The 25,224-nt window shown below is 55.8% G+C and overlaps 1 protein-coding gene across 1 annotated transcript; it reads right to left on the bottom strand.

The window, feature by feature from the left end:
• Positions 1-579: 579 nt before the first annotated feature.
• Positions 580-23,694, bottom strand: Runx3 (RUNX family transcription factor 3). Its single transcript, XM_051171829.1, has 5 exons — positions 23,381-23,694; positions 20,998-21,154; positions 13,348-13,452; positions 4,760-4,909; positions 580-1,229 (listed from the first exon to the last, which is right to left on the bottom strand). The coding sequence occupies exons 1-5, from the start codon at positions 23,654-23,656 to the stop codon at positions 697-699; spliced, it is 1,221 nt and encodes a 406-aa protein (XP_051027786.1). The 5' UTR covers positions 23,657-23,694; the 3' UTR covers positions 580-696.
• Positions 23,695-25,224: the final 1,530 nt, after the last annotated feature.

Here is a 25,224-nt window from a genome sequence, read left to right as displayed (position 1 = left end):
CCTTTTTTGGGGGGGGTGGGGGGTGTTCAAAGTTGTTTGCTTCTAGGTACAAACAAGTTGGGAGTGGAGTTGTGGGCTGGGGAGGCAAGGCCTGGGGCACAGCTTGGCTTGCCCTAGTGAGCAGAGACCCCATCCATCCCCAAGGTAAGACTTTCTGCCAGGAGCTCTCTGCTCCTGAGAACTAGGCTTCAGGCTGGAATATGCTTAACGGTCCTCACTTTAGGGACCTGCTACCAGGGCTGAATCTTCTCTGAGGAGTGATGTCCTGGGTCCCCTCTCTCTACAGTGATGTGGGGTTTCCAGTTGATGAGTATGGATGCAGAGGGAAGGTTGGTCCCCAGGGTGGAGGGTGAGAAAATGTCTGGACATCTCTGAGCCTGAACTTCTCTTGCCAGCAAAGGCCACCTCCCTCATGGGCAGGGATAGCCTTTGACTCAGGAGCTACCCCTGAGCAATGGCTGTGGACAACATGTGTTTTGGGGGTGAGCAGGGGAGAGAGGACACAGGTCTGGGCTGGGGCAGTGTCCTGTGAGAGGTCCCCACATCCTCTGTTCAGACTTGTGGCTGGACAGAGCTCTGGGAGCCATCACCAGCTCTGGCCCCTGGGACCAGGCCAAAGTCTGTTTCTTCCTGTAGCCCTAGCCTTGGGCTGGAGGGACTGGTCAGGTCCGGGTGGCCCACAAGTCCCCGGGATGCTCAGTAGGGCCGCCACACGGCCTCGTCCATGCGGCCCGGTGTGCTCAGGGCCGTGGGCGAGTTGCTGTGGCTGCCGTCGGCTTCCACGCCATCAGCCTGACCCAGGCTGGGGTTCATGAGGTTGCCCGCAGACACCGAAGCGCCGCTGGGGCAGGAGGTCAGCATGCGGGTGGGCGAGCGCTCGCCACCGCCCGCAGCTGCCATAGAGAACTGGTAGGAGCCGGAGGAGGCGCCATAGAAGAGGTGGTAGGGCGCGGGGTTGGCCTGGAAGGGCCCGCTCTGGCTCTGCGGGGCCCCGGGGTAGGGCGGCGGGAGGTAGGTGTGGTGGAAGCGGCTGCTGGCCGGCATGCCCGCTACGCTCAGGCTGCCCAGGCTGGTGCCTGATGGTGTGGCGCTGTATGGGAAGGCAGCAGACATGGCGCCCGGGTAGTGCATCCTGGGGTCCGGGAAGCGGCTCTCCGTGAGGCTCTGCAGCGTAGGGAAGGAGCGGTCAAACTGGCGGGGATCCGAGAAGGGGTTCAGGTCTGAGGAGCCTGGGGATAGTAAGATGGGAGTCAGGTGCACAGGCCAGGACTACTGTGGTTCCTCTCCCAGTGCGGGGTGAGCTTCCTAGGGGGATCTGTGTTCTGCCTGTGCTGGGCTCTGCTCTGGGGACTCTTGCAGCAGATCCTTTGGGAGTGGAACCCTGGGGCCAAAGCAGAGAGGCCCTTCCCTGTGTCTTTCCCAGACTGCCAGGACGGTCATTAGACAGGGTTACCACCAGCTCACGCTAAAGCGCTGGCAAGATCAAGGGTGTGAATAGGGTCTTCTAGGGCCCAGTGAGACTGGGAGCCAGACCTTGCCTCTGAAAGAGGAAGAAATTGAGGCAGAGCTACAGAGAGGTTAATTCTCCCATTCATGCACAGAAAGTACTGGAATGTTGCAGAAGGCTGTTTTTTGCTGGGGTGATTGCGTACATGTGTGTGCGCGCGCATACGTGTGTGCGTTCGTGCAAGTGTAGTTAGGTAGGTAGAGTGGGGTCCTGGCTGTGGGGGCTCCACTGGTCCTCACTCCTACTTGCTGAGCCTATGTCCCCTAAGGCTGCCCTGCATGCAGGCTGGCACTATCTGGTGGTCATGTGACTGTACCCATACCTTTACTTGCCCCCATGACAAAAGAAAACACTACCTGGAGGCACCTGAGGGTCCTGATCCCAGCCCGGTTAGTATGCAGTCGGACTGCAAACAGCAACACCAGGGGTATGGATTTGGGACCGTGATAAGATGAACCCTGACCTGGGGCTCCTCCGTGTACCCTGGCAGCAGTGGGCAGGGACTAGTCTTGAGTGGTGGCCCAGAACCTCAGCCATGGATGAAAGGCCAGGGGAGGTTGGTGTCCTATGTGGGCCCTCTGGCCATGACCAAGATGTTCCTGGGCGGAGGGGGGCTGGGGGGGGATACAGAGCTCAGGCCTCCTGCTTCCTGGGCTCTGCCCAAGGTTTTAGGTGACCTCCAGTCTCTGATACTCCTTGGGTCTCTCGGTTCGTGCCTCAGCATCTCTTGTCCTGGCTGTGGGTGGCCATGAAGGGCTGCCCCTGGCTCCAGATAGGGAGGAGAACAGACAAGGGTCAGCCTGCTGGAGCTTTCTGAAGTGGAAACTGAGGCGTCCCTGGCTGTCAGTCTGTCTTGGGGCTTGGGAGGGAGAAGTGCCTGAGACCCATCTCTAGGTGAGAGCCCCGTAGAGGGTGCTGCCAGATAAGTGCACATGGATGTTCACTCGCTGATGGGGGACCCTTTTCTCCAAGCAGACCAAACAAGACTTGTGATGGGACACTGGAACTGTGGTCCTGCAGTGGGGGGGGGGGGGCTGGGACGACTGGAATGGCCCCTGTAGTCCCCGACCCCAACCCCCCGCCCCCCGTCTCCTCATTGCTCCCACTTCTCCTCCAGAGTGGTGGAGAACATCCTGCCCCAGGTGCCCCCTCAGACCCTCAGCGGCTTCCTCAGACTCCTGTGCCCACAGCCTCATAACCCCAGGAAATCTGAGCTGCTGGGGCCACTGTCAAACAGCCAGCAGCAGTGCAAGGAAATGTTTATTTTCTCTAAATTGCCCCAGCTGCTGCGCACAGCTGAATGAACTCTTTGAGCCATAAGAAGCCCCCATTGTGGGTGTCTGCAGCGGGGTGGGGGGGGCAGGTCTTGGCATTGCCTGCAGTGACCAACGCTAGGGGTCAAAGCTATTAACAGACACCAAGGAAAGTGCTGGGGCATCCTGAACAGATCTGTGGGATCTAGTCGTACCAGGAGGAAGGACCAGGGAGTGTGACTCTTCACACCTGAGCCTGACAAAGCCTCTTTGCACTTTTTTTGGGGGGGGGGTTGTTGTTGTTTTGTTTTGTTTTTGTTTTTTGAGACAGGGTTTCTCTGTGTAGTCTAGACTGTCCTGGACTCACTTTGTAGCCCAGGCTGGCCTCGAACTCACAGTGATCCGCCTGCCTTTGCCTCCCCAGTGCTGGGATTAAAGGAGTGCGCCACCATGCCCAGCTTGCCTCTTTGCACTTTTATGGGTGAGAAAACACAGAGAAGTTAGCTGACTGGTCTAAGAGCACACAGCCAGTGCAAGGCAGAGCTAGAACTGGTCAGGTTGACCAGATGGCAAAGTATGTGCTTCCTCCCTGCTGTTGGGTATGTGGGACCCTCTCCTGACCATCAAAGGGAGAGTTGGAACTAACATGGGGCCGAAGAGTCTCCTCTCAGGCGGCAGTAAAAGAAGGGCTGGGCATCCATGCCACGCTGCTTAGGTGAGACCCAGGACGGCGAGGAGGCTGATTCTGGCCCCTGGGAGCACAGAGTCCAAAGACTGCACCCTATCACTGTGACAGGGCAAATATGAGCTCTTCTCTCACGGGAAGCACCGTTGAGCCCTCCAGGACTCTGGGGTGTCCCTGGCTAGACCCCTTCCCTTTAGGACAGGCTCTGTAGGTTCTTGGTCTGTGGGGGTGAGGCAAGGACAAACTCCCGGGCAGGGCTGGGCAGGAGGTAGATGCAGAGCTTTTACTGAGTCTAAAAAATGAACCGCAAGGGCCCAGGGCTCAAAAGCTGAAGCTCAAATTCACAAGCCTTTGCACTTGGGCATGCTGGGGCTAGGGCCTTTACCTACCCTGGGCAAGCTTCCTGGCACACAGAGGGATGGTGGCATGCCCCTGACGCTGTGCCATGCCCAGAACACATGGGTAAGATCCCCAGCAAATGCCTCCCCCATAGAAAGAAGGGAAGGAGGTAGGGCAGAGAGGTGCCAGCATGTAGCTGACTCTGGCCCTAATGTTCAGACCCTTCCCAGGCCTTTGGAAGTCCCCTCCTAGGGACAGGCCAGGGAGACACTGGATTCAGCCACCAGAAGGCTGTGTGGCCCAAGGGTACCACACAGGGCAGCAACTAGCCCTCTGGCCTCTGTGGCTTGGCATCTGCCCCTGCCTGGCCTGAGCCAGCTACACTTAGCCTCCTGTCCCTGGCTCCTCGCAGAAGTACAATACAGGCCTCAGAAAGATCTGCTTGCGGCCTAGCTGCTTCACCTGAGCAATGGGGGACAGACCCAGAGCTCTTTAGTCATGTGGTCTGGGTGGAGAGACTGGGCTAGGCAGTGCTCGCACCCTATATCATAGTTTCTGGTGTGGAAAGCACCTAGCCCCGGGAAGAGGTATCTTCACACGTTCTTTCCTCACCATGAGAGAGCTGAGGTAGTAAGGGTGTGGATGCCGTGGGGGCACGGTGGCCATGACTCTGTATAGGGACACTGCAGGATTAGCTTCATGTCACCAGGGAATAATGCACTTCAGATGAAAAGGCTGGCCACATCTGTTCACACTCATCCCGGGGTCAGGCACTGTGCATAAGTCAGTGAACATTTGCTGAGGGAGTAGGCAAAAGGCCTGGTACAGAGAAACCCTCAGGAGACCTGGTAGTGTAGACCGCAGGCTGCCCCAGCTGTTCGCCATCTTCCCCAGGGGCGTGGCCTGGGGTAGGTGGACCATAGCCTGGATCCTTATCCACCCGCCTGCTCCCCGCAGGTCTCGGCTCTCCCATACCTTGAATTGGGGTCTGGGCCTGGCTGCTGAAATGGCTTGTGGTGCTGAGAGAACCACGGGGGCTGGGCGTGCTCGGTGTTACACGCACGCGCAGGTCTCCGAAGCGGTCGGGGAAGGCCTTGGTCTGGTCTTCAATCTTCTGCCGGTGCCCTGCGAAGCATGGGGAGCCAGTCAACCACTACAGTGCCTTGCCCTGCTGGGAAGTTCTTCCTGGAGTCTAACTTAGGCCTCTGCAGAACTGTCTGGTTTTCTGAACAGAACGGAGATCAAGGATATGCGCCACCTCAGGCTCCCTGATCTCTCTTCAGAACGGTCATTCTTACATCACAGCTGGGGCTGGACCAGCAAGCTGTGATGTTAAGCTCTGAACTACCTAAACCCCCTCAGTATGGTCTGACAGATAAAACTACTGAGATAACTCCGGGCGTGGTGGCGCAGGCCTTTAATCCCAGCACCTGAGAGGAGGCCAGGTGGATCGCTGTGAGTTCGAGGCCAGCCTAGTCTACAAAGTGAGTCCAGGACAGCCAAGGCTACACAGAGAAACCCTGTCTCAAAAAAATTAATAACAACAACAACAACAACAACAACAACAACAACAATAATAATACTGAGCTAGCAGGCCTAGATGAATGGTTCATGCAGGTGGTTGCCAAGAAGTTAAGAGAAGCCCCTAGGGTGATGTCACCCCTCCAATATGCAGATCGCCACACTCCATGCATCCCTGTGAGGGCATGAAGTTGGGAGGGAGTGCTGGGCACTTGGCCCTGACCACCCTAGCCACCCTCAAGCTTGTCTCCACTCGGGGCCTCAGGAAGGAGGGCAGAGGTCATTTGATAGAATACATCCTTCTGGTCCCTGTCCAGACCCAGGGCCAAAGGACCAGTGCACCTGGTGGGGTGTCACATTCAGGAGACTGCCAGCCCCCTCCACTATCCTTTGCACAGCCATATCCCATGCAGGGGCCCCAGGCTGCTGTCACCTGCTGAGAGACACCTGGGAGTGACACTAAGTCACACACACACACACACACACACACACACACACACGTCAGCAAGGGCCCGTCCTCACCAGGGCTCTAGTTTCTCTTCCCAGCCTCCCCTTGGGTTTATGTGCATGGAAATCACAGAGGAAGAATCTGTTCACGGAACTTTCTGGAATGGTCTCAGACTGGGTGTATTATTCTGCCACTTTCTCTCGGAATGACACTCCTGGGAGCTCAGTTTCCTCCCCTGTGAGGTGGGGACAGTGACCAGCCCCTCTGAAATGCCCAGCGCCATCCTGGAGAGCTCATGCGTGTGATAAGAAGAGCCACATTGCTGGATGTCCCCAGAGGTGCAGCTGCCCGCAGTCCCTTTCCTCAACAGACAGTGATTCTGTCTCTTCTCCTTTTGACCCCACACAAGCTGGCACTTCCTGCCTAGCATCTCTGTCTGATGCCCAAACACTAGCTCCTTCTGCCTTCAGGCTTTCTCTGCAAAAATGGGGACTATGGCTCAGAGATGTGTGGAGGCGCGTCTGATGTCACATAGCATGCCAAGACGGCAGAGTTTCCTAAACCTGGACCTGGTATCAAAGTGTAAGAGGGATGCCCAGCATGAGACGTTCGCTTGAGTCTTTGGGTCTGGAGTGATATGGACTTCTTTAGATTGACAGAAAAAGGTGAGTGGTACAACTCGGTCTTTCACTGCTCTGGCTGAGGCTGGACAAGTGACCTCAGGGCTTGAAAGGCATGACGTGACCACTGACCACCGCTGGGAGGAGTGACCTGAGGAAGCTATGCAAAGAGCCTAATTCTTGATTTTGAAAGTAGGGCAGGACTGGAGAGATGGCTCAGAGGTTAAGAGCACTGTCTTCTCTTCCAGAGGTCCTGAGTTTAATTCCCAGTAACCACATGGTGGCTCACAACCATCTATAATGAGATATGGTGCCCTCTTCTGGCCTGTAGGTGTACATGCAGGCAGAGCACTGTATACATAATAATAAATAAATACATCTTTAAAAAAGAAAGTGGAGCATAAAGGTTCTGGGACCCGTGGCTCTCAGAGCTCCCACACATGTCTGCTGCAGGTCCGCTTGGACACAGGACAGCCTGCAGCTGGGGCCCAGGCAAGTCTGTGATGAGACAGGCAGGAACTGGGGCTTGTGGCTCACCGAGGATGACTGGCTGGTATATCATGGTGTTCTGATGTAGTTTCCGGCTCAGTGGAAGTGCCAAAGTCCGGCTCTGAGGCCACTGGAGACGGCAGGGACAATGAATTCCAAGCCACCTCAACAGGCAGGAGCCCACCGGATAAACTGGGGGTGGGGGGCAGAGGGCTGAGCAGATGGCAGCTTGGGTGCGAGGAACTGGGTGTCTACATCAACCACAAGCTCCAAGGCGGCACCATGGGGCCCACAGGAGTGCTGGTGCAAAAACCTCAGGCAGGCCTGTCATTGTTGTCACTGATGAGCAAAACCCCCTGGTTCTGAGTCACAGTGTACTGTGCCTTCCTGTGGCCAACAGAAGGAGGGCAGGGCTTGGGGCCAGTCCGGGTTCAAGAGTGAGCCCGAAAAGGTATAGCCTGGGCTCACTCATCACAGGCCCCTCCACCTTGACGGCTACAGCACCCCTATCACAATGACCATGGGGAAGGCAGATGACACAGCAGGGCATTGAGGCCTGGATGATGACCAGGAAGTGGGCCCAGATCCCTAACTCTAGGCCCAGCCTTCCTTCTGTACTCTTCCCCCTTGGAGCTCCCACTGGTCAGAGGGGAACTCTGAGGCTTCACAGGCAGCCTGGGACTCCTGCAGGGTGAAAGGCGGGCTCCCTCGAAGAGAGGAGTGCACAGGACTGCTTCCCCGTGGCTATGCAGTGCTGGAGCCATCGCCAGGGGAGAGGCAGAGGGGAGCCTGCTGATCCCACGTGGCCAGGGCGCCAGAGAGTCTCAGAGCCACGAGGCTGAGGCCCTCATGCTGGGATCAGAACTGAACGGAAGCGCAGGGTGCCCAGGGAGGAGGTGGGCCACAGAAAAAGCCTTTCATTGCTTTTCCCACGGTGAGAGCATGGCGCTGTCTGGGTCCCTTGGCCATTTGAGGTCTTGCCTTCCTGTGCTTGGTGTCTCAGTCCTCCCACCCCACAACCACCCCCCACCCCAGCAACCTGCTGGCCTAGGTTTCTCTCCCTTGGAGAGTCACTGACTAAAATCACAAGAAATTAGCAATGGTCCTAATGGCCTGCGGCCCCCAGTGGGCAGCCCGGGCCTCACGCTGCTAGTAGCCTGGCCTCTCTTGTACTCTCTGTCCCTCTCAGTGTAAGACAGTCCCTGTCGGAAAGGCTTCCTGTCCCTCAGGCCCAACCCAAGAGCCCCTATGAACATCCCTCAAAGCAGTCAAGAACAGAGCAAATTGGAGCCTGCTGGGCACAGCGAGATTTCTCTCCACAGCTCGCTCAGGAGGCACCTGCTCCCCCTCTCCCACTAGCCCTCGTGGCCTTTCCACGAGGGAGCAACCCCAATGTCCCCACTGTACAGGTGGGAAACACCAAGGCTGTGAAGAGCCACTGGCGGGCTGACAGCTCCTATGAGACAACTGGCTACTGCTCTCCCCAGAGCCCATCTCAGGAAGGGGCCTGGCTGTGAAACTCAAGCTGGCCGGGTGCTAAGGTTCAGCCCAGAGTGCTCTCTGCACTCTGTGGGGAGGAGCATGTGCAGAGGAACCCCACAGAAGCCTTAAATTGCTTTTCTATTGCTGAAGTAAAACGCTGTGACACAGAGCAACTTGGTCACAATCCATCAGAGAGGAGCAGGGCAGCAAGCAGCACTCCCACCACGGGCTCTGCGCTCTGTGTCAGCTCCTGCCTCCAGGTTCCAGCCTGGTGTTCCTGCCCTGACTTATCCCTCACCTCACCGATGGAGTGTGACCTGAGAGCTGTAGATGAAACAAGCCCCTTCTGTCCCAAGTCCCTTGTGGTCATGGTGTTTTATTAAAGCAACAGAGACCCCAACTAGGACATAGGGTCTCTCCGTGAACCCCAGAAGGGTTCTGCCGGGGCTCTGAAACTCAGGGTTCCAACCACACAACCACTGCAGTCCAGGTTGCTTTCACTTAGGGTCTCAGTGTCTCTAGCTCTACAGTGGTTGCCATCCCAACCCCCCAGGGGTACATGGGCCTGGAAAATGTAGAGCCCTCATGGAAAGAAGGGTGCCCGAGGAAGGGCCCCTGGCCTGTAGGGCGTCCTTTGGACATCTTACTGACCTCAAGTGAGGAATCTGAGCACAGTGAGTGCCGGGGGAGCCCTGCCCTACCCTGGCCTGCCCTGCTCTGCCTCCCATTCCTGAGTCAACAGGTCCCATTCAACTAAGGTCCCATTAGCTGGCCTCACAGGCTGGTGACACAGCTGGGACTCTCTTACTGCTTCAATCCAGGCCAGCATAGGTTCCTCCACCTGCCGGATGCCTGCTGTCCTGGGGAGCCAAGCATCTGCCAGGGTTGGCGGTGCCTCTGCCAGGCAAGGTAGGAGGCTAGGATTTCTATGCCTGGTGGACCACACATACATAATGTCAAGGCCACAACCCTTTTAAAGAGATTCTCTGCCCCTTACCCCACTCCCACCCTCAGTCTCACAGATGGAAAGAGGGAAGGCACAAGGCCAAGGTCACAAGGTGGCACGAAAGCCTGGAATGAGTTGCCTAGCCCACAGTTCCTCTGACAGAGGAGATCTGGCGAGAGGCCAGCTCCATGTCTGGCCTCAGTGAGGCAGGAGGTAGGATGCGGGGGAGAGGTAAGGCCTCTGACTAGAACAAGGTGAGCCCCAGCCACCAGGCCCAGGGCTGGTCCAAGGCTTTCCCAGCAGCAGCCTCCCTGCAGCCTGCTTCTCAGCAGCTCTCTCTCACACACACAGCAGCCACTGTGCGAGCCTGCTGCTGAGCTGGCTCTGCGGCCTGTGGGGAGGTTTACACCGGACTCAGATCAGCCGCTAGGATGGCAGGCGGGTGCCGGGCCTGGGGTGGTCTGCTGTGAATTGGCCCCCTGTGAGCAGATGAAAACCAGTGGTGGCTGGGTAGGGAAGCTGGCTGGCGGAGGGCCAGTGGCAGGGAGGTAGCGGGCTTCCCGCCCAGGGCTGCGACTGGGGCTTCCAGGCCTGGGCCTGATTAGGGGAGCTGGGAGGTCTGAGGTTAACCCTTTCCCTTCTGCTGGGCGGCTTCTCTTGGTTCTGCCAGCCCTGTACTTGGGTGCTCCAAGGCTCTGGGGTTACTGAACGACTGACCAGAAGTGGCTCTCTCTCTCTCTCTCTCTCTCTCTCTCTCTCTCTCTCTCTCTCTCTCTCTCTCTCTCTCTCTCTCTCGACCTAAGCATCCTTTTTTCAGCTTCCGCACACACCTGGTGTCCACACTTCAGTTTCCCTCAAGGCCTAGGTATAGCACTGGGTCATTTTTCCTACCCACACCAGGTCCCAAGAGGCCACACTGCCACTGGTCCACTTCCTTCAGGCCTGAATTTCAACCAGTTAGCCCTCCCAGCCTGCTTACTCTCTTACCCTGCCCACCGGCTGCCCATGATGGCTTCCTCCCATCTTGGCTGAAATGAACAAATCATTTACTTAACTATTTAGAGAGTAGCAACTAAGTGAGCATCCTCAGGGCCAGAAGCAAGTGGCTAGCAGGCGAATGAAAAGAACCCTGGCATGGTGGGACAGGCAGGACTGGCATGGGAGCAGCTGCACAAAGGCCCTGAGGCAGGAGTGTCCCTGGCAGAGGCTAGCAGCTGGAGTGGGGTGAGTTGGGGGAAAAGGGTGCAAGAGAGACGGAGTCACCACCAGATTTGACACAGCCATGGTCACTCTAAAACCTGTTTCCCATTTTCTCTCTGGAATGTGAGACCCAGATTGTGGGAACTAGAAGGCGGGGTTCAGGGTGGTGTCCCTTGCACATGAAACAGTGCCAGAGGTATGGCAGGTGCCTGGCCCACTATTTGTGGGAATTGCTTTGTGTGCATTTAGGGGAAGGGACACTTTCCAGGCCACACCCTCCAGGCCACGCCCTCAGCCACCAGAAGGGCTAGGAAGCTGGGTCCCATTGTGGGAATTGCTTTGTGTGCATTTAGGGGAAGGGACACTTTCCAGGCCACACCCTCCAGGCCACGCCCTCAGCCACCAGAAGGGCTAGGAAGCTGGGTCCCAAGCCTTTCGGTACCAGCACCTGCTGAGCCTGGTGCATGGGGTTAGTTTGTTCCCAAGCTGTGGTCACTGCCAGTGTGGCCAGGCCCTGCCTGTACCACCTCCTAGCCCAGTGCTGGACTCAGCTCAGCGACCTGCATTTGAACCAGTCCCCAGTGACTGGGAGGGAAGGATGCATCAGAGACCAGAGGCCACACAGGCAGGAAGCCACTGAGCCAGCCTCAGTCCCAGCTGGCCACCAGGCTGCAGGCTGGGCACGCTCTGCAGGGCACCAGAGGGGAACGACCTGGCCACAGAAGCCACAGCTGGGCCTCAGGGATGCAGGACTCCCACCCCCAGACTCTGGACCAGCCCTACCCACCCACAGCTGCTCCGGCCTCACAGCGGTCAGGGAGTAGAGTAAAGGGAGAGAAACCCAAGAGGCAGAAGGCTTGTCATGGGGGGGGGGGTGTCCCTGAGGGTTATGAGACTTCCTGTGTGACACTCTCAGCCTGTGGCTCCGGGAGATCCACTTGGAACCTGGAGGTGCTAGGGTAACCTCAGGGAGTGGCTCTACCTCCCAAGGGTGGGGTGGGGTGGTAGTGTCGGTGAAAGTCAGTTCATGGAAACACTGCATGAGGCTGTGCACATAGTGTGTGTGTGTGTGTGTGTGTGTGTGTGTGTGTGTGTGTGTGTGTTGAGTCTTCTCCCCTTCCATAGGGAAAATGAGTCCAGCAAAGATAAGCATGTTGGGACTAGAGGCTAGGCACTGGATGCCGGATTTCTGGGTCAGATAGGCCATGGGCAGGAGCTAGCATGTCCCAACGATGGGGTAACCTGGAAAATGGCCCCTCTCCTCTGCTCCGTTCCAAAAATGAGCTATTAAGAAGGCCCAGAGAGGGATACTGTGTGTCTTAGGTCACACAGCAATCCTAGCCTCTGACTCTAGCTGCCTCTTCTTGTTTTGCTCCCCCCCACCCCCACTTCCCAGCTAGTCCCTAAAAGGCCATCTAAGGTGTGACAGGTTGGAGAAGCAGGAGAAAGGGGGCACAGAGGATTCATTTGGGGTTCCCTGGGCAGGGTAAGCCACATCCTCATCGACAGACCTCAGGAAAGCACAGGGCTAACAAGTGAACACAGCTCTCCAGGCCTGGCCCCTTTGAACCTCTCCATCCTGCTCCCCAACTCCCACCCCCACTGTGACCCAAAGTGCTGTACCTTCATGCTGAGCCCACTCTGGGAACAGGGCACAGAGCTATGTCCCCTTTACCGAGGCTTCCAGGATTACTCTGCTGCTCCCCAGGGAGCTGGGGACCCGCTGATGATGGTGATGGGAGTGCAGGGGTAAAATAAGGACCAGACACAGGCTCACAAAAACCCTTCCGTCGTCATCTGTTATACACACTCTGCCGTTGGGCTGCAGGCAGGAAATACAGACCAGCCCCCCTTGACAGAGAAGGCACTCAGCAGCACCTGTCTCTCCTGGCTGCACAGTCGCTGCCCTGGCTGGTACATAAGTGCCCCGAGTGGATGAATCCACTGCCTCTGCACACTAGCAGCCCAGGACGCTACTTGTGCGAACCCATTTTCCTGGCAAGAAAAATGAGGCTGTCAGTGATCTTCCCAAGACCTGCAGTCCAGGGCATGGGAGGAGGTGATCCTGAGGTAAAGAGACTTCCTCAATGCCATTGGTCTGGCTCTAGGTCCCTCCCAAGAGCTACCTGCTGAGCACTAGATGGGAAGGTCAAGCCTCATTCTAGGACCGCAAAGGTTCTCACCAATGTGGACCTGGCAAGCCACACTCTGTTGAGTCTCCTGGACACCAAGCAGAGGTCCCAGAACCTGCCCTCCTGTCCCAAGCCCTGGCAGCCTGAATGGAAGGAAGCCTGAGGCAGGGGCATATCCCAACAAGCACTGAGCCATCACCTCCCTGGACCAAGGAAACCCCTTTGGCTCAGTTGTCATGCATGAGGCACCCCTGCATTTAATGTGCAAATCCCACCCCTGCTGCTGGACTCTGAAAAACAGGGACTCCCCCAAAGGCAACTTAGTATACACTGCACTCCTGTTCCTGTCTGTCTGTGTGGATCCTGTAGCTAGCGTGCCTGGGCTCTGCAGATCCGGGGCTTTCAGAAGGGGATATGGCTTCATGGCACAGGGGACCAGCTCCAATCTGGGTGGCTGTTTCCCCTACATCCTTCATCACTGCAGAGGCAGCTGGGGGTGCAGAGCAAACTGGCCTAACCCCATCCCAAAAGCCACCCCCACCCAGCTGTCCCTAGAGGCGCTGGGCCAAGTTGGCCTCCTTGCTGACCCTTCGGAACCTGGGGCTGAGCCCAGAGGGCTTAGAGTTTAGGACTGAGAGCCTATGAGTGCTTGGAGGGGGGTCCCTGCTCCCTGCTGTCCTTCTCCCATGGACCCTTTGCCTTGGCCAGGGCTCAGTGACACTTACGTCGGGGTTCCCGAGGTCCGTCCACGGTGACCTTGATGGCTCGGTGGTAGGTGGCCACTTGGGTTGGGTTGGTGAACACGGTAATCGTAAGCGTGAAGCTCTTCCCTGGGGAATCAAGGCAGGAGTTTGATGGCAGGCCCGTTTGTAGCCCTCCTCCCCCCAGCGTCCCTCCCAGGCTCTCTGCCGCCAGAGCCCTAACCTTTAGTCCCCTTCAAACAAAAGGACAAGGCAGGGAGAATTCAAGGCCTCAGGAGGTGTGGCCCTAACTGTCCTACCACACATAGCCCTCTTGGCTCTGCCCCCCCCCCCCCCCCCGCCCGCTTCTGTGAGACTATATTTTTGTGATATTCTTTCTGTTCAGGGATTCATACAATTTTGAGGTAAAGATCGCAGAGGAGTGTGTGCTTTTTCCTGAAAGCAATTGATGATCTTTATAGAAGAAAAACTGAGAACACAAAACATATTGAAGAGGAGGAGGAAGAAGAGGAGGAGGAGGAGGAGGAGGAGAAGAAGAAACCCTACTCACAGTTCCACTGGCTGAGATAACCACCATTATTATTTGGGATTTTCTTTTCTACTCCTCTGGGTGGAACATTTTTTTTTTTTTTTTTTTTTTTTTTTTTTTTTAACCACAATTGCTGTTGGTGCTAACATCTATAGCTTTTCTTCCTTTTTTATTTTTTGTTCATTTGTTTTTTTGAGACAGGATCTCTTTGTGTGTAGCTCTAGCTGTCCTAGAGCAAGCTCTGTAGACCAGGCTGGCCTCGAACTCACAGACATCTACCTGCCTCTGCCTCCCAAGTACTAGAACCTGTCTTGGTTTTTGTTTTAATTTTTAAAATGTATTTATTTACATACGTGTTTTGCCTGCATGTATACCATGCATATGACCTGGCACCCACAAAGGCCAGAATAGGGCATCAGATCCCCCGGAACTGTAGTTAACAGACAGTTGCGAGCCACTACAACTGTAGGTGTTGGGAATCAAACCCAGGCCTTCTGCAAGAGCAGCCAGTGCTCTACACTGAGCAATCTCTCCAACGCCCCTGTCTTGTTTTCTTTCCCTGGGGCATTACAAGTTCTCCATAAACTTCAATTTTTAATGGCTGCTAAATATTCCCTTGGCAGAAGTCTCATCTTTGATTGGTCCACCTCCTGATGTCGTTGTTAATTTCTTGCTGTTGTGTGCAGCCAGAGCTGTGAGAGGACAGACCTGGGAGCTGCAGACACAACTGTTATTTCCAGAACCCTATTCTATTTTTAGATAGACGGTTGGCTCCAATGTCTCCATTCAAAATTCCTGAGAGGGGAAAATCTTTTTAAAATAATACTTTAAAAAAACCATTTAAAATATGTCAAAAAAATCTCTATTCACATCTCCTCTCTGTTGACTCCTCCCAGTGAGCTGCAAGAAGTGTTGAGCGAGTGTGTCACCTCAGAGGCCCCGATGAGTTTGTGGGGGCTAATCTTGACTCTCTGGGGACACGTAGCTCATCATGAGTGATGCAAAGCCACATGTCACCCAAATGCCACGGCTCCTGTCTATCGCAATGGAAGATCTCCAATTTCTTTTGCGTTTGTTTGCCTTTCGTTTATTAGTGAGACTGAAACTGTCTCTGGTCACCGTGGGTCCCAGAATCCGGCACACATCATCGCCTCTTGTTCCTGAGACTTTCCTGTTGGGGCTTGAGGGCCTTTGACAGCTGCTCCATCTGAAGTTTTCTCAGTTATGGGCTGTCTGGGCGGCGGCCACCGCACTCCAATTTCTAACCTCAGCCCTTTCTAACAATTCATTCTCTCTCACTGATGGCTGTTACTATGGGTGTTAGAGGCCTCTTCCCAGGCAGGAAACAGATGAAGGTATACTTGCAAGGCATTCTGCCGTGAAGGCTCTGACTGGCCTGCGAGGTCCAAGGTGAGGGGATGTCAAAAAGCAGGCCTGTTTTTCTAGCATCTTAGTCATTTTGTGACTTTGTGCACTGGGCTGTGTCCAGAGCTTCGTGTCTCTCTGCCGGGCTCCCTAGGGCCCAGGTCAGCACTGTTACTATTTAAGATGAGACTGGTTGGGGAGTTGAGGGGGGGGGAACGCAACAGGGCTCCACAGATACCCCAGCCCGACTTCCCCTCACCCTCCTTTGCTTCTGTGGCTCTGACTCTCCACCAAACTTAGAGGATTGGGAACTCCCCGTGGGCAGTCCAAGTCCAGGCATTTGTCCTTTCTGGAGTGACCCCCAGGGACCCCCAGGAGTTTGCTGGAGACAGGTCATGTTACTGGTGCCCTAAGGAGTGAGCCAGTTTCCACTGCTCTGCTGTACAAGAGGGCAGAAGCAATCTTATTGTTCTCTTTGCTCAAGGGAAAATTCTAGCCCCGGAAACAGGAGACGCCTCAGCCTGGCTAAAGGCAGTCAGGCCAGGCAGCCAGCTGAGCCTCCAAACCCCAGGGCTTCTGGGAAGAGTACAGTCAGAGCACCCTGGAAAATAGACCCTCTCACTGGAAAAAGGTCCCCTGAGGCAGCCAACAGAAGCCAGGATACAAATATTAAGGCATCTTATCCTTGGAGGTTTGAGTTAGGAAAACCAGCTTGCCCCTCACCCTCAGGCCAGAGGTCTTTTGCTTGGCTTCTGGAAAGAGAACAGCAGACAGTCCAGAGCAACACAGGGCAGGTGGCTTCAGAGTCCTTTCCACTCCCCTTGGGGACACTCTTCTCTGGGCCTTCTCATTTTGAGGGCGTATCTTTCCTAGACTCCTCCTCCCAAGCAATGGTGCACTAGAGGGAAGTGGGACTGGCCCTTCTGACCTCACTGCTTGCTGGGGGTGGGGTGGGGGAGGCACAGTGAAGGGTGGGGCTAGGCTAATAGCCTTAGCTTCCAGGACTCCTGTCTGAGGACTGCCTGGAGAAGTCACCTTCTCAATGAGCCGCTTTATTTAAAGGTGACATTTCAGAGGCCAGGGGGAAGGTTTGTCTAAAATGTGTCAGGCCCTGAGTTCCATCCCTAGGGCCCAAACCCCGAGAGTGGACATTTTCAATTCGGCTTCTGTAGTTGACCCTTCCGAGCATAGAGCAGGCCAGGGACCCGGGGACAGGAAAATCTGCAATAGTATTGTGCCCAGCCTCTCTCAAGCCAGAGTGCAAGCCACAAGCCACGGAAGTGTAACGAGCAATACCTGTGACCTTGTCACCAACAAGCTACACAGACACTTAGAGATCACATGACAGTCCTTACAGACAACATGGCCATCCCTAGACCCACTGCTAGAGCTTACTATAGAATCTGTTCTACAGAACAGGCAATGCACCACAACCCCCCTCCCCCGGGGCTAAACGTAGCTGCTCCTCTCTGCAGCCCTGTGCTGCCTCCTGCCCCAAACCTGCATTTAGTTTCTTTGCCAAGTTTACTTCAGAATCCATCTACTTGCTCCCTCTCCTAAGTGCTAATCTCACAGGAGCCAGGACGCTATCCTATCCCTCCTCCCTCTTGGCCCCCCTCCCCCAGTCCTCGGGATGCCACCTGGTGTGTGGTAGAGACCTTATTATCTATTTTAAATGCAGCAATTTTCCAGATGCAAAGACTGAGACTCACAGAGGGGCCATGTTGGCCAGCTCACCCAGTATCCAGACAGGACCTAGAATCTTCTGCAGCTGGGCCCCTCCCCCCCAACGAAACACCTGCCACCCCCCTCCCATTCTGCTCTAGAGAGCAAACTTCATGCCACCCCTGAGGTCACCAGCAGACCTCAGCTCCTTGCTGTCTTAGCTACCCACCCACCGATAGGAAAGGGAGTCAGGACATCAGAGTTGGGGCCTAGGAGCATGAGAAACCTTGAAAAAGATGGGTGGGGCAAGCTATCCTCAGTACCCAATTCTCCCCCTGGTGGTACCCAACATGAACATCTCTCTTTTGGAGCAGGAAGCTGAGTGAAGATGCAGGAGGTGGGTGGCTGTGCAGCTATGAACAGGCAGCTATGCAATGGGGCCAGGCCACAAGGCCAAGATTTGCGATCAAGAACTCCGAGGGCTGGCCCTAGCTGGGGTGGGGACAGCTGTCCTGTTCTGGTGTGTGAAACAAGCATGCAGCCCTGACCAGTGGGCCAGGAAGCATGACTGGGACAGGACCCACCCCCAGGAGCTGCCTGCGCCTCTCAGCTTCATCAGGACAAGGGATGTCTATCTCTTGTCTAGTGGCCCCATCAACCTGCACCTACAGCTCTCACCCGAAGCCTTTCTCCATACCCCTCTGCTACTTCTTAGCCTGCCAATGACAGGTGCTGAGTGACTCATCTGTGCCTAGGGCAGTGGTTACTTTGTCTTCTAGAAGACAAGCTGGGGTTGCCATGGTGAAGGGCCAGGAGAGTTCATGCACACGTGGAAAGGTAGGTGTGTGTGTGTGTGTGTGTGTGTGTGTGTGTATGTGTGTATGTGTGTGTGAGTGTATGTATGTGTGAGCATGTGTGTGAGAGTAGGAGTGTGTGTGTGTGTGTGTGTGTGTGTGTGTGTGTGTGTGTGAGTGCACATGCACAAGTACACACCAAGCCCAGCACCACAAAGGGTCACAAAGATTTAATTTTTCCTAGGAGGGAAAAATCCACTTTAACTAACTAAAAACAAAACAAAGTAAAACTTCCTGAGCCACGAACCTAACTAAGCAAATTCTTGGCTTCTTTTTAGTAACTACTGATGTTTTCAGGGGACAAGATCTTGCTTTGTTTTCATGGGGGGGGGGGGGAGCTGTAGATGTGGCTTAGCTGTAGATCGTTTGTCCAGCATGAGTCAAAGTCAGGCATTGATACCTGGCACCACAAAAGCAAAACAAAACAAAACAAAAAAAGCCAAAACATATCACCCCCCAAAAAAAACTCTGTAGAGAGTTTCTCCATCTTCTGCCAATCCTGGCACAGACTGAGAGCTAGGTCACTTTGAGTCCTGTCACCCCAGGTCGAGGGGGGACGTCTGCACTATGGGGGGGTAGCCCCCCCCCCCGCAGCGGCTGCAGCGCGGTCTCACTGGCTATTTCCATATTCAAATCTGTACCTGCCAGGAATGACTTTTCTTTCTGCTATGGAATGACAGAGATTCAGGGATTGCAGGTGGAAGATGGCAACAGCCCCAGCTGCAGATTACAGGACATTCAGGGCAGGGAAGGGCTCAGCGGCTGGCCAGCCCTCCTTCTGGGTCACACCTGCAGAGTACCCTGAGAGTAGGGGGGCCGGTGCTGGGGCGTGCAGAGGGCTGGTGCCTGAGGGTGCTGGGGCATGTGGAGGGCTGGTGCATGCCTTTCTTGTTTGGAAAGTGATCTTTCTGGGATTCAAACAGAAATCAGGAAAAAAAATTTTTTAAGCCACAATTCTTGGGTTCTCTAGGCTGACCTAAAGTGGGCCAGGTTCTAGGTGCCAATTGGGGGGGGGCAAATTCTCAGGAGGGAATTTCCCAGCTGTTGGGACAGGCATAGCAGAGGTACAGCACCATGCATCCTGGACCTTCGCACATCAGCACCTCCCCTCTCCCACTCAACAGCGCACACCTTCTGGGTTTCCCCCACCCCCAGACAAACCACACAGCAATCAGAGAATCAGTGTCAGTGCTCAAAGGGACTTCAAAGGCTCTTCCAGTGCCAACCATATGAAATACAAAATCTCTACCATGAACCTAACTCTCGACACCTGAGAATGCGTACTGTGTCCTTAATCTACCTCATATTTCACTAAAATGGGCTATTATCACTGCCATTTCACAGACTAGGAAACTGAGGCATAGGTAAGCTGCCCTAGAGCTCAGCCTGGACAGGTAGGAGCCGGGAAGAGCACTTGGTCCAAGGTTCCATAGGTATGGGGCTGCCTCCTGTTCCCTTCCAGGACCACCAAGTCTGGTGAAGGGTTGTATATAAAAACATTTCAATTTGAGCCACCGCTGGAGATGCAGCCTCAAAGGATTCAAGAACAGGCAGTTCATCGACACCTTGGACACACGCCCCTCCCAGCGGGGCCCTTGTCTGTGGGTGACACTGCTCACTAAGAGATCATCTGTGGGCAAAGTGTGGTAGCACACACCTGTAATCCAAGCTCCCCGAGGGGGAGGCTGAGGCAGTACTAAAAATCTGGGATTAATCTCGACTCTGTAACAAGTTCCAGGCCTGCCTGTACTACACTGTGAGACAGCACTGAAATAAATAAAAGCAAACCGATTTCTTAGGATGTAGAGAGGCCACTGGTAAGTCAAAGAATCATCACCTCTTGTTTTCCTGTCACCTCCCCACCTCCCCGCCTCCCCGGGAGAGGTAGCAAAGTGGAGGGAGCCCCAGTGCCTACTGCCTTTTGGGGTTCAGGGAACCACTTCTTCCCTTTCTACCAACTTCCCCAGGGACAGATGCTCTAATGCGCCCCCCTCACCTGGGCCCTACACCAACAGACAGATGCCCTTGCTCCTCCACTTGGGGGCCAGAGCTTTGATTAAGTTGCAAAGGGCTCAGGATTGGGGATGACAAAAGGGGCTTGGAGACTAATTAGGAGCAGCAATGAAAGCTTAATTCATAAAAGCAAACATTTTCCATCCATCAACCTGCAACCAGTTAAGGGCAACGTTTGAAAGAAATCTGTGCACGGGGGAAGGGAGCCAACAGGAACAGGAAATGTTCGAAAGAATGTAAACTATTTCAGTTTCATAAAAAGTAACAAGTAAACAGTTATTACATGCAAATAACACCCTGGTTTTAATTAATGCTGAAAAGTCAAAAATATGTTTGACATTTGTATGTATATACTGAACGGCTGCAGAGGACAAAATGGTGCCCAGATGCCCTGGTGGGAGTAGGCTGGCGGCTCCCAGGGAGCTTGAATCTTGAGAAGGTCTTGTTTATTGGTGTTGAAAAGTACCATTCTGCCCCAGCCTGTGGCAGCCAGGAGCAGGCTCACTCCCTAACCCTGGAGGGCTCCCAGAGCTTGGGAAGGTGGCTGCTCAGCGACTTCTCAGCAGGCTAGTCTTAAAGCCGCAGATACTCCTATCCTCAGGGCACGGGAACAATGAGGGTTCCCCCACCCCAGAGTTACTAAGATGACAGGTTTCGGGTCCCAGCAACCTCCCACTCAACAGCCCCTGGCGGCAGCCGTTGTGGTATCTGGTCCTGCCTTCTTGCCACTACCGGGGTGGATCAGACTGGCAGGGCAGCCACCAGCGGGGAGCCTGGGGCTCTCAAGGCAGCCTTCAAATTTCTCTTTCCAACTCTGAATTCTCTTTTTGAAAGTACCTGAAGAGGCCCAGAGTTCTGGGGAGACCAGGCCCCAGGGAGACAACAGGGGGCTCTCACCCTGGGGAGAGTGGCTGGGGTGCGTCGGTGCTAACCAAAAGACATTCACCCCGGGCTTGAGCTATGTGCACAGGATGTTCTCTCAGCATCTTTTTTGTGAGATCAGGGATGCTAACGGGGAAAGAAGGGCGGCACTAGAGGCTTTAGAAGCTGCTAAATTCTGGAACCTGGGAGAATTCTTCTTTACCGGTAAGAGATACAAACACACCCGCATAAATTGGCCGGTGTAATGCCAACTGTAGGGAAACGTGCCATTGAGACAGCCCTGGGCTTGCAGACCTGTTTCCGGAGCTCTTGCAGAGACCCTAACTCCACCTTTGTCGTCGCAACAGCAGCGTCCCTCCTGCTCACCTCGCCCACTGCGGCCCACGAATCGCAGGTCGTTGAACCTGGCCACTTGGTTCTTCATGACAGCGGAAGCGTTGCGCAGCTCAGCGGAGTAGTTTTCATCATTGCCCGCCATTACGGTCACCACGGTTCCGTCGGGCACGTCCCCCAGTGCCACCACCTGAGGAAGCCGGCAGCAAAGAAGACAGCTTAGGAAGGCCGAAAGGAGCGGCTCACGCAGCTTGCCCACTCCTCCCCGCCCCCCGCCCCCGCCCCCCCCCGCCCCCGCAGGTTCACTGAAGGTTTTCACAGAGGCAAGGGTGGAGAAGCCTTAGCGGTATGTAGATCCTTTTTCAATACCACCGAACCCAAAGAATGAACTCTCTACCCTCCGCACCCAAATCCTGGGTCTAGTGGTTAACAAGAGGCCCAAAGAAATCATCTTTTTTTTTTTTTTTTAATTAAATTAAGTCCAAGCTAGAGCTGTCAGTCAGCAAGGTCACCGCTAAGGGTGGTGCGCTAAAGAAGACTACACACTCCCAGGCCAAAGAATCAGCAGTGATAACAACGAGGCTGTTCCTTGTTCTCAGTTAACGCATTGGCCTTTTTGGGTATGAAATTTGGCCCGGCAATGTGGCCAAGGCCCAGTTAAATGGCCTCAGCAGATCCTGGATTCGTTATGCAGAGAAAATACAAGATGCGAACCCGGTACTGCCCTTTTTGCAAGTTGATCAGAAAAGCCCTAACTGAGCATGTGCCTGTTGGAAACTGCGGGATGGGTGGTTAGAGATGCTCCCTTAAATGTCATCTCTTCCCTCCTTCTCCTCCCCCCCCCCCCCACAAGGCACACCAAGAGGCCGATGCCTTTTGAACCAACTTTAAACAGAGTCACAGCCATTTAAACGTGGCTGCCGTGTGCAGGGACTGGGGATCCAGATGGTAAAGATTTCAAGGAGAAAATGTTTGGGGTCTGATTAAAAAGGCCAGATTTCCTGTCAACATCCTGTCTTCTTTTAATTTCAAAGATTCCTTTTAAGCTCCAAGTGACAGTAAAACCTCCGATCTGACGATTACAGTCACACGGGCCTCCCCCCCCCCCCCATCCTCTTCTTCCTCCCTCCCTCCTCCCGGGAGATCCCCCCCCCCCGCTGGTATTTTAAGATGTCACCCGGGAGACCTCAAAGAGTCACTAGTCTTCTTCCCCCCCCCCCTTCCAATTTGAAGTCTTAATGGGAGCAAGGCGGGCCTCAGCTGCCAGCAGGCCCGCTACCTCGGACGCCACCACCTCCCCAGCCGCTGGCCCCTCCTGCTCTGCCCTTTCTCGTGGCAGCTGCGAGAGGTTTAGGGGAAAACCAAGGCGTTTTCGTTTCATCTGGCTGCCCCCTTAAAAAAAGAAAAGAAAAGAAAAGAAAAAAGAAAGAAAGAAGAAAACGAAACAGTTGACTATCTCTGGCATAACTGAAAAAAAAAAATTCTCTGACCGACTCGGGGCTACCAGGATGGAGACACTCCACCAGTCTCGGCCTCTCATTCGGGATGCCGGCTGCAGCCCTTTAGGGAAAGGCGTCCCAGGACCGGCCTACGGTCGTCCTGTGCAAATTCAGCCGCCGAGGTGCAGAGTGTGGGAAGGAAGTGTTTCAGCAACAGCGCAAGTAGCCTGGGCGCCGCAGGGTAGGCCAGGCCCTCCCGGCTCGCTGCACCTCCCAGGTCCTAGCCCAGCTCCCGCGGTCCTCTTGCCCAGTAACGGGTTAGGCTGTGGCAAGGATCTGGAAGCTCCAGTCCTCCCGTTTCCATGCGGCCATACCCACAGGGGCCCTGAGAAGGCCAGGTGGAGAGAGGTATAGCCCCTCCAAGCTGTCAGTGCCCCCCAAGTCTCCGTGTCCGGTGAACAGCAAGGCCGCGGTGTATCGGTCTCAATGCGGGGTCCCAGTTACTGGCTCCTGCAGTGGGAGCTAGGGAAGCACTCCCCACGCCCAGTTCTCCTGGACGCCCTCCTAATGTCTTCCCTGACTGATGCACACCATATCTGTCTGAACCCGGTTTCATACAGCGGGGACACCCAGGTTCCCTCCGTGCTCTCCGGGGCCTGGCTTCCTGCAGCGTGGGTGATCAGGCACTCCTGTGTCCTGCTAGATGAGTGCCCCGGTTTCCTTCCACCCCGGTGTCCCTCCCTAGTGTCCTCTGGAATCTGGGCTCTTATTGCCGGCCGCCTGGTGTCCGGTGGGGTCCTTCTGGGCGTGGGGTCCCGCAGCAGGAGCGCCCAGGTACCCCCGTGTCCTGCCAGCCGAGTGTCATCCCCCTTTCTGTCTTCCCAGTCTGACGCTACCCACGTCCTCACTGGCCTGGGCTCCTGCGACGGAGGAGCCCAGGTTCCCCTGTGTCCTCCCAGTCTGGCCCCTGCACTCACCTTGAAGGCGACCGGCAGCGTCTTGTTGCAGCGCCAGTGCGAGGGCAGCACAGAGCAGAGGAAGTTGGGGCTGTCGGTGCGCACGAGCTCTCCCGCGTGGTCCGCCAGCACGTCCACCATCGAGCGCACCTCGGGCCGGGTGCGGCCGCCAGGGCCCGCGGCCGCTTGCGCGCTGAGCGTGCCGCTGTTTTCGCCCATCTTGCCGCCGCCGCAGGGGAAGGCCGTGGAGGGGGGAGTGAAGCGGCGGCTGGTGCTCGGGTCTACGGGAATACGCATGCCGTGGCCGTCAGGGCGCTGGCGGCCGCAGCCGCGGGAAGCGGGAGGCGGGAAGGCGGCTGCTCCGGGCCCGGCCAGCGCGGGGGGCGGCGCCGGGGGGGGGACACCCCGACGGTCGGCCGCGCGCCCGCTAGTCCCGCATCCCGCGCGCGCGGCCGCCCCACGGACTCGGCGGCCGCGGCCCCAGCCCCGGATCCTAGAGAATCAAGTGGCGGCGCCGCGGCCGCCCGCGCGGGGTTAGTACCCGGGGCCGCGGGGCGGGGCCGTGCGAGCGACGCGGGGCGCAGCCAATCGCAGCCCCCAGGCTCGGGGTTCGCCGGGTAGGACCGGGTGGCTCGGGCCCGCGCGGGCCTACCAGGGGCCAGGCTCCGCCCCGGAGGGTCTAGACACCCGCGTCCCAGTAGCCGCGCGGGAGCGGTGGTTCCCGGGAGTCAGGAGTAGCTGCTGCACCCTGAGCAGAAATCGGTTTCCTGGCTGCGCCTCGGTTCCCCTCCCTCGGGTGGCAGCCTGACTCTCCAGCTCTGGCTACCGCAGCCCGGAACCTGCACCCTCAGCTGGTCGCTGCGGTGACACCCAAGACTGCTTCCTCACTCCCTCCCACCCCACAAACGATTTTGACCCTAGAGCTTCCACCCCACGCGGGATTCCACAGCCCCGTGCGGCCGTGGCCTCCGCCTCTGTGGCCTCTGTGTCAACCTTCGAGGCAGACAGCATGGTGGTTCCCATACGGACCAGCAGTGGGCTGGGGTCAACCACCCTGTTCCTGTCCACTCAAAACTAGTTTCAGGAGCGCGTAGCTAGGCCTAGTGGAGTCGTTCTTTCTTGTGGCACCTCCTAGCTCTTTGAAAAAATACAACAGTGTGCTTTTTTTAATCGCCCCCCCGCGCGTGCGCGCGCGCGCGCGCGCACACACACACACACACACACACACACACACAACCACATGAAAGCAGCCACTGTCCTGTGTCATGGAAGTGTTTGCGGGTCTGTGGGAGAAAGAAAGCTGTCAGTGGCTTGGAAAACAATCGGATTGCTTTCTCCCTGTGGATGGGATGATGGGAGTCCACCATATCTTCTTGGTCCTAGTGCTGGGTCTATAGCGCTGTCAGGTCCTGGGGTCTCCGTTGTTACTCATGCCAGGTGGCCAGGAGCCTCTTTCCTGTGTCCTAGGCCTGGTACCAATGCACAAAGTACGACTACAAAGCTACAGAGGTGAAGAGAGCTCTCAGGTGTACTCCCTGGACTGTGGAAACGAACGCCTTCGTTTCTCTCTGTGCTTTGGAAATTCGACTGCATTTTCGTTGCCAGCAGCTGTGGATCTGTCTACAATGACTGCCCTAGAAGCGATACAACCTAGGATAGGACGGCGGCATCAAGACCTCATCCTCTCTCTGACTTCAGTTTAGCACGCTCCATTTTGTCAAATAAACGAAATCTGGCTCTGGGCGCAGGACAGTGGGAACAAGCTGTGCCCCGAACCTAAGGAGCGACAGGAGAATTGTCCCCTGCTTCTCTTTGGGCCTCATGCCAGCGCCTCAGGCCACCAAGGAAGCAAGGACGGTGAGGGT

The sequence above is a fragment of the Acomys russatus genome, chromosome 29 (assembly GCF_903995435.1).
Source record: "Acomys russatus chromosome 29, mAcoRus1.1, whole genome shotgun sequence".
Taxonomy (NCBI): Eukaryota; Metazoa; Chordata; class Mammalia; order Rodentia; family Muridae; genus Acomys; species Acomys russatus.
Note: the sequence above shows the minus strand (reverse complement) of the source record. Positions and strands in the feature narration are given on the sequence as shown.

Coding starts and splice junctions, on each gene's coding strand:
- Runx3 (XM_051171829.1), bottom strand. CDS start 23,656: ATGCGTATTCCCGTAGACCCGAGCACCAGCCGCCGCTTCACTCCCCCC. Junction 13,453..20,997: donor CGTGGGCCGCAGTGGGCGAG/GTGAGCAGGAGG, acceptor TTGATTCCCCAG/GGAAGAGCTTCACGCTTACG. Junction 4,910..13,347: donor CGGACCTCGGGAACCCCGAC/GTAAGTGTCACT, acceptor CATGCTTCGCAG/GGCACCGGCAGAAGATTGAA.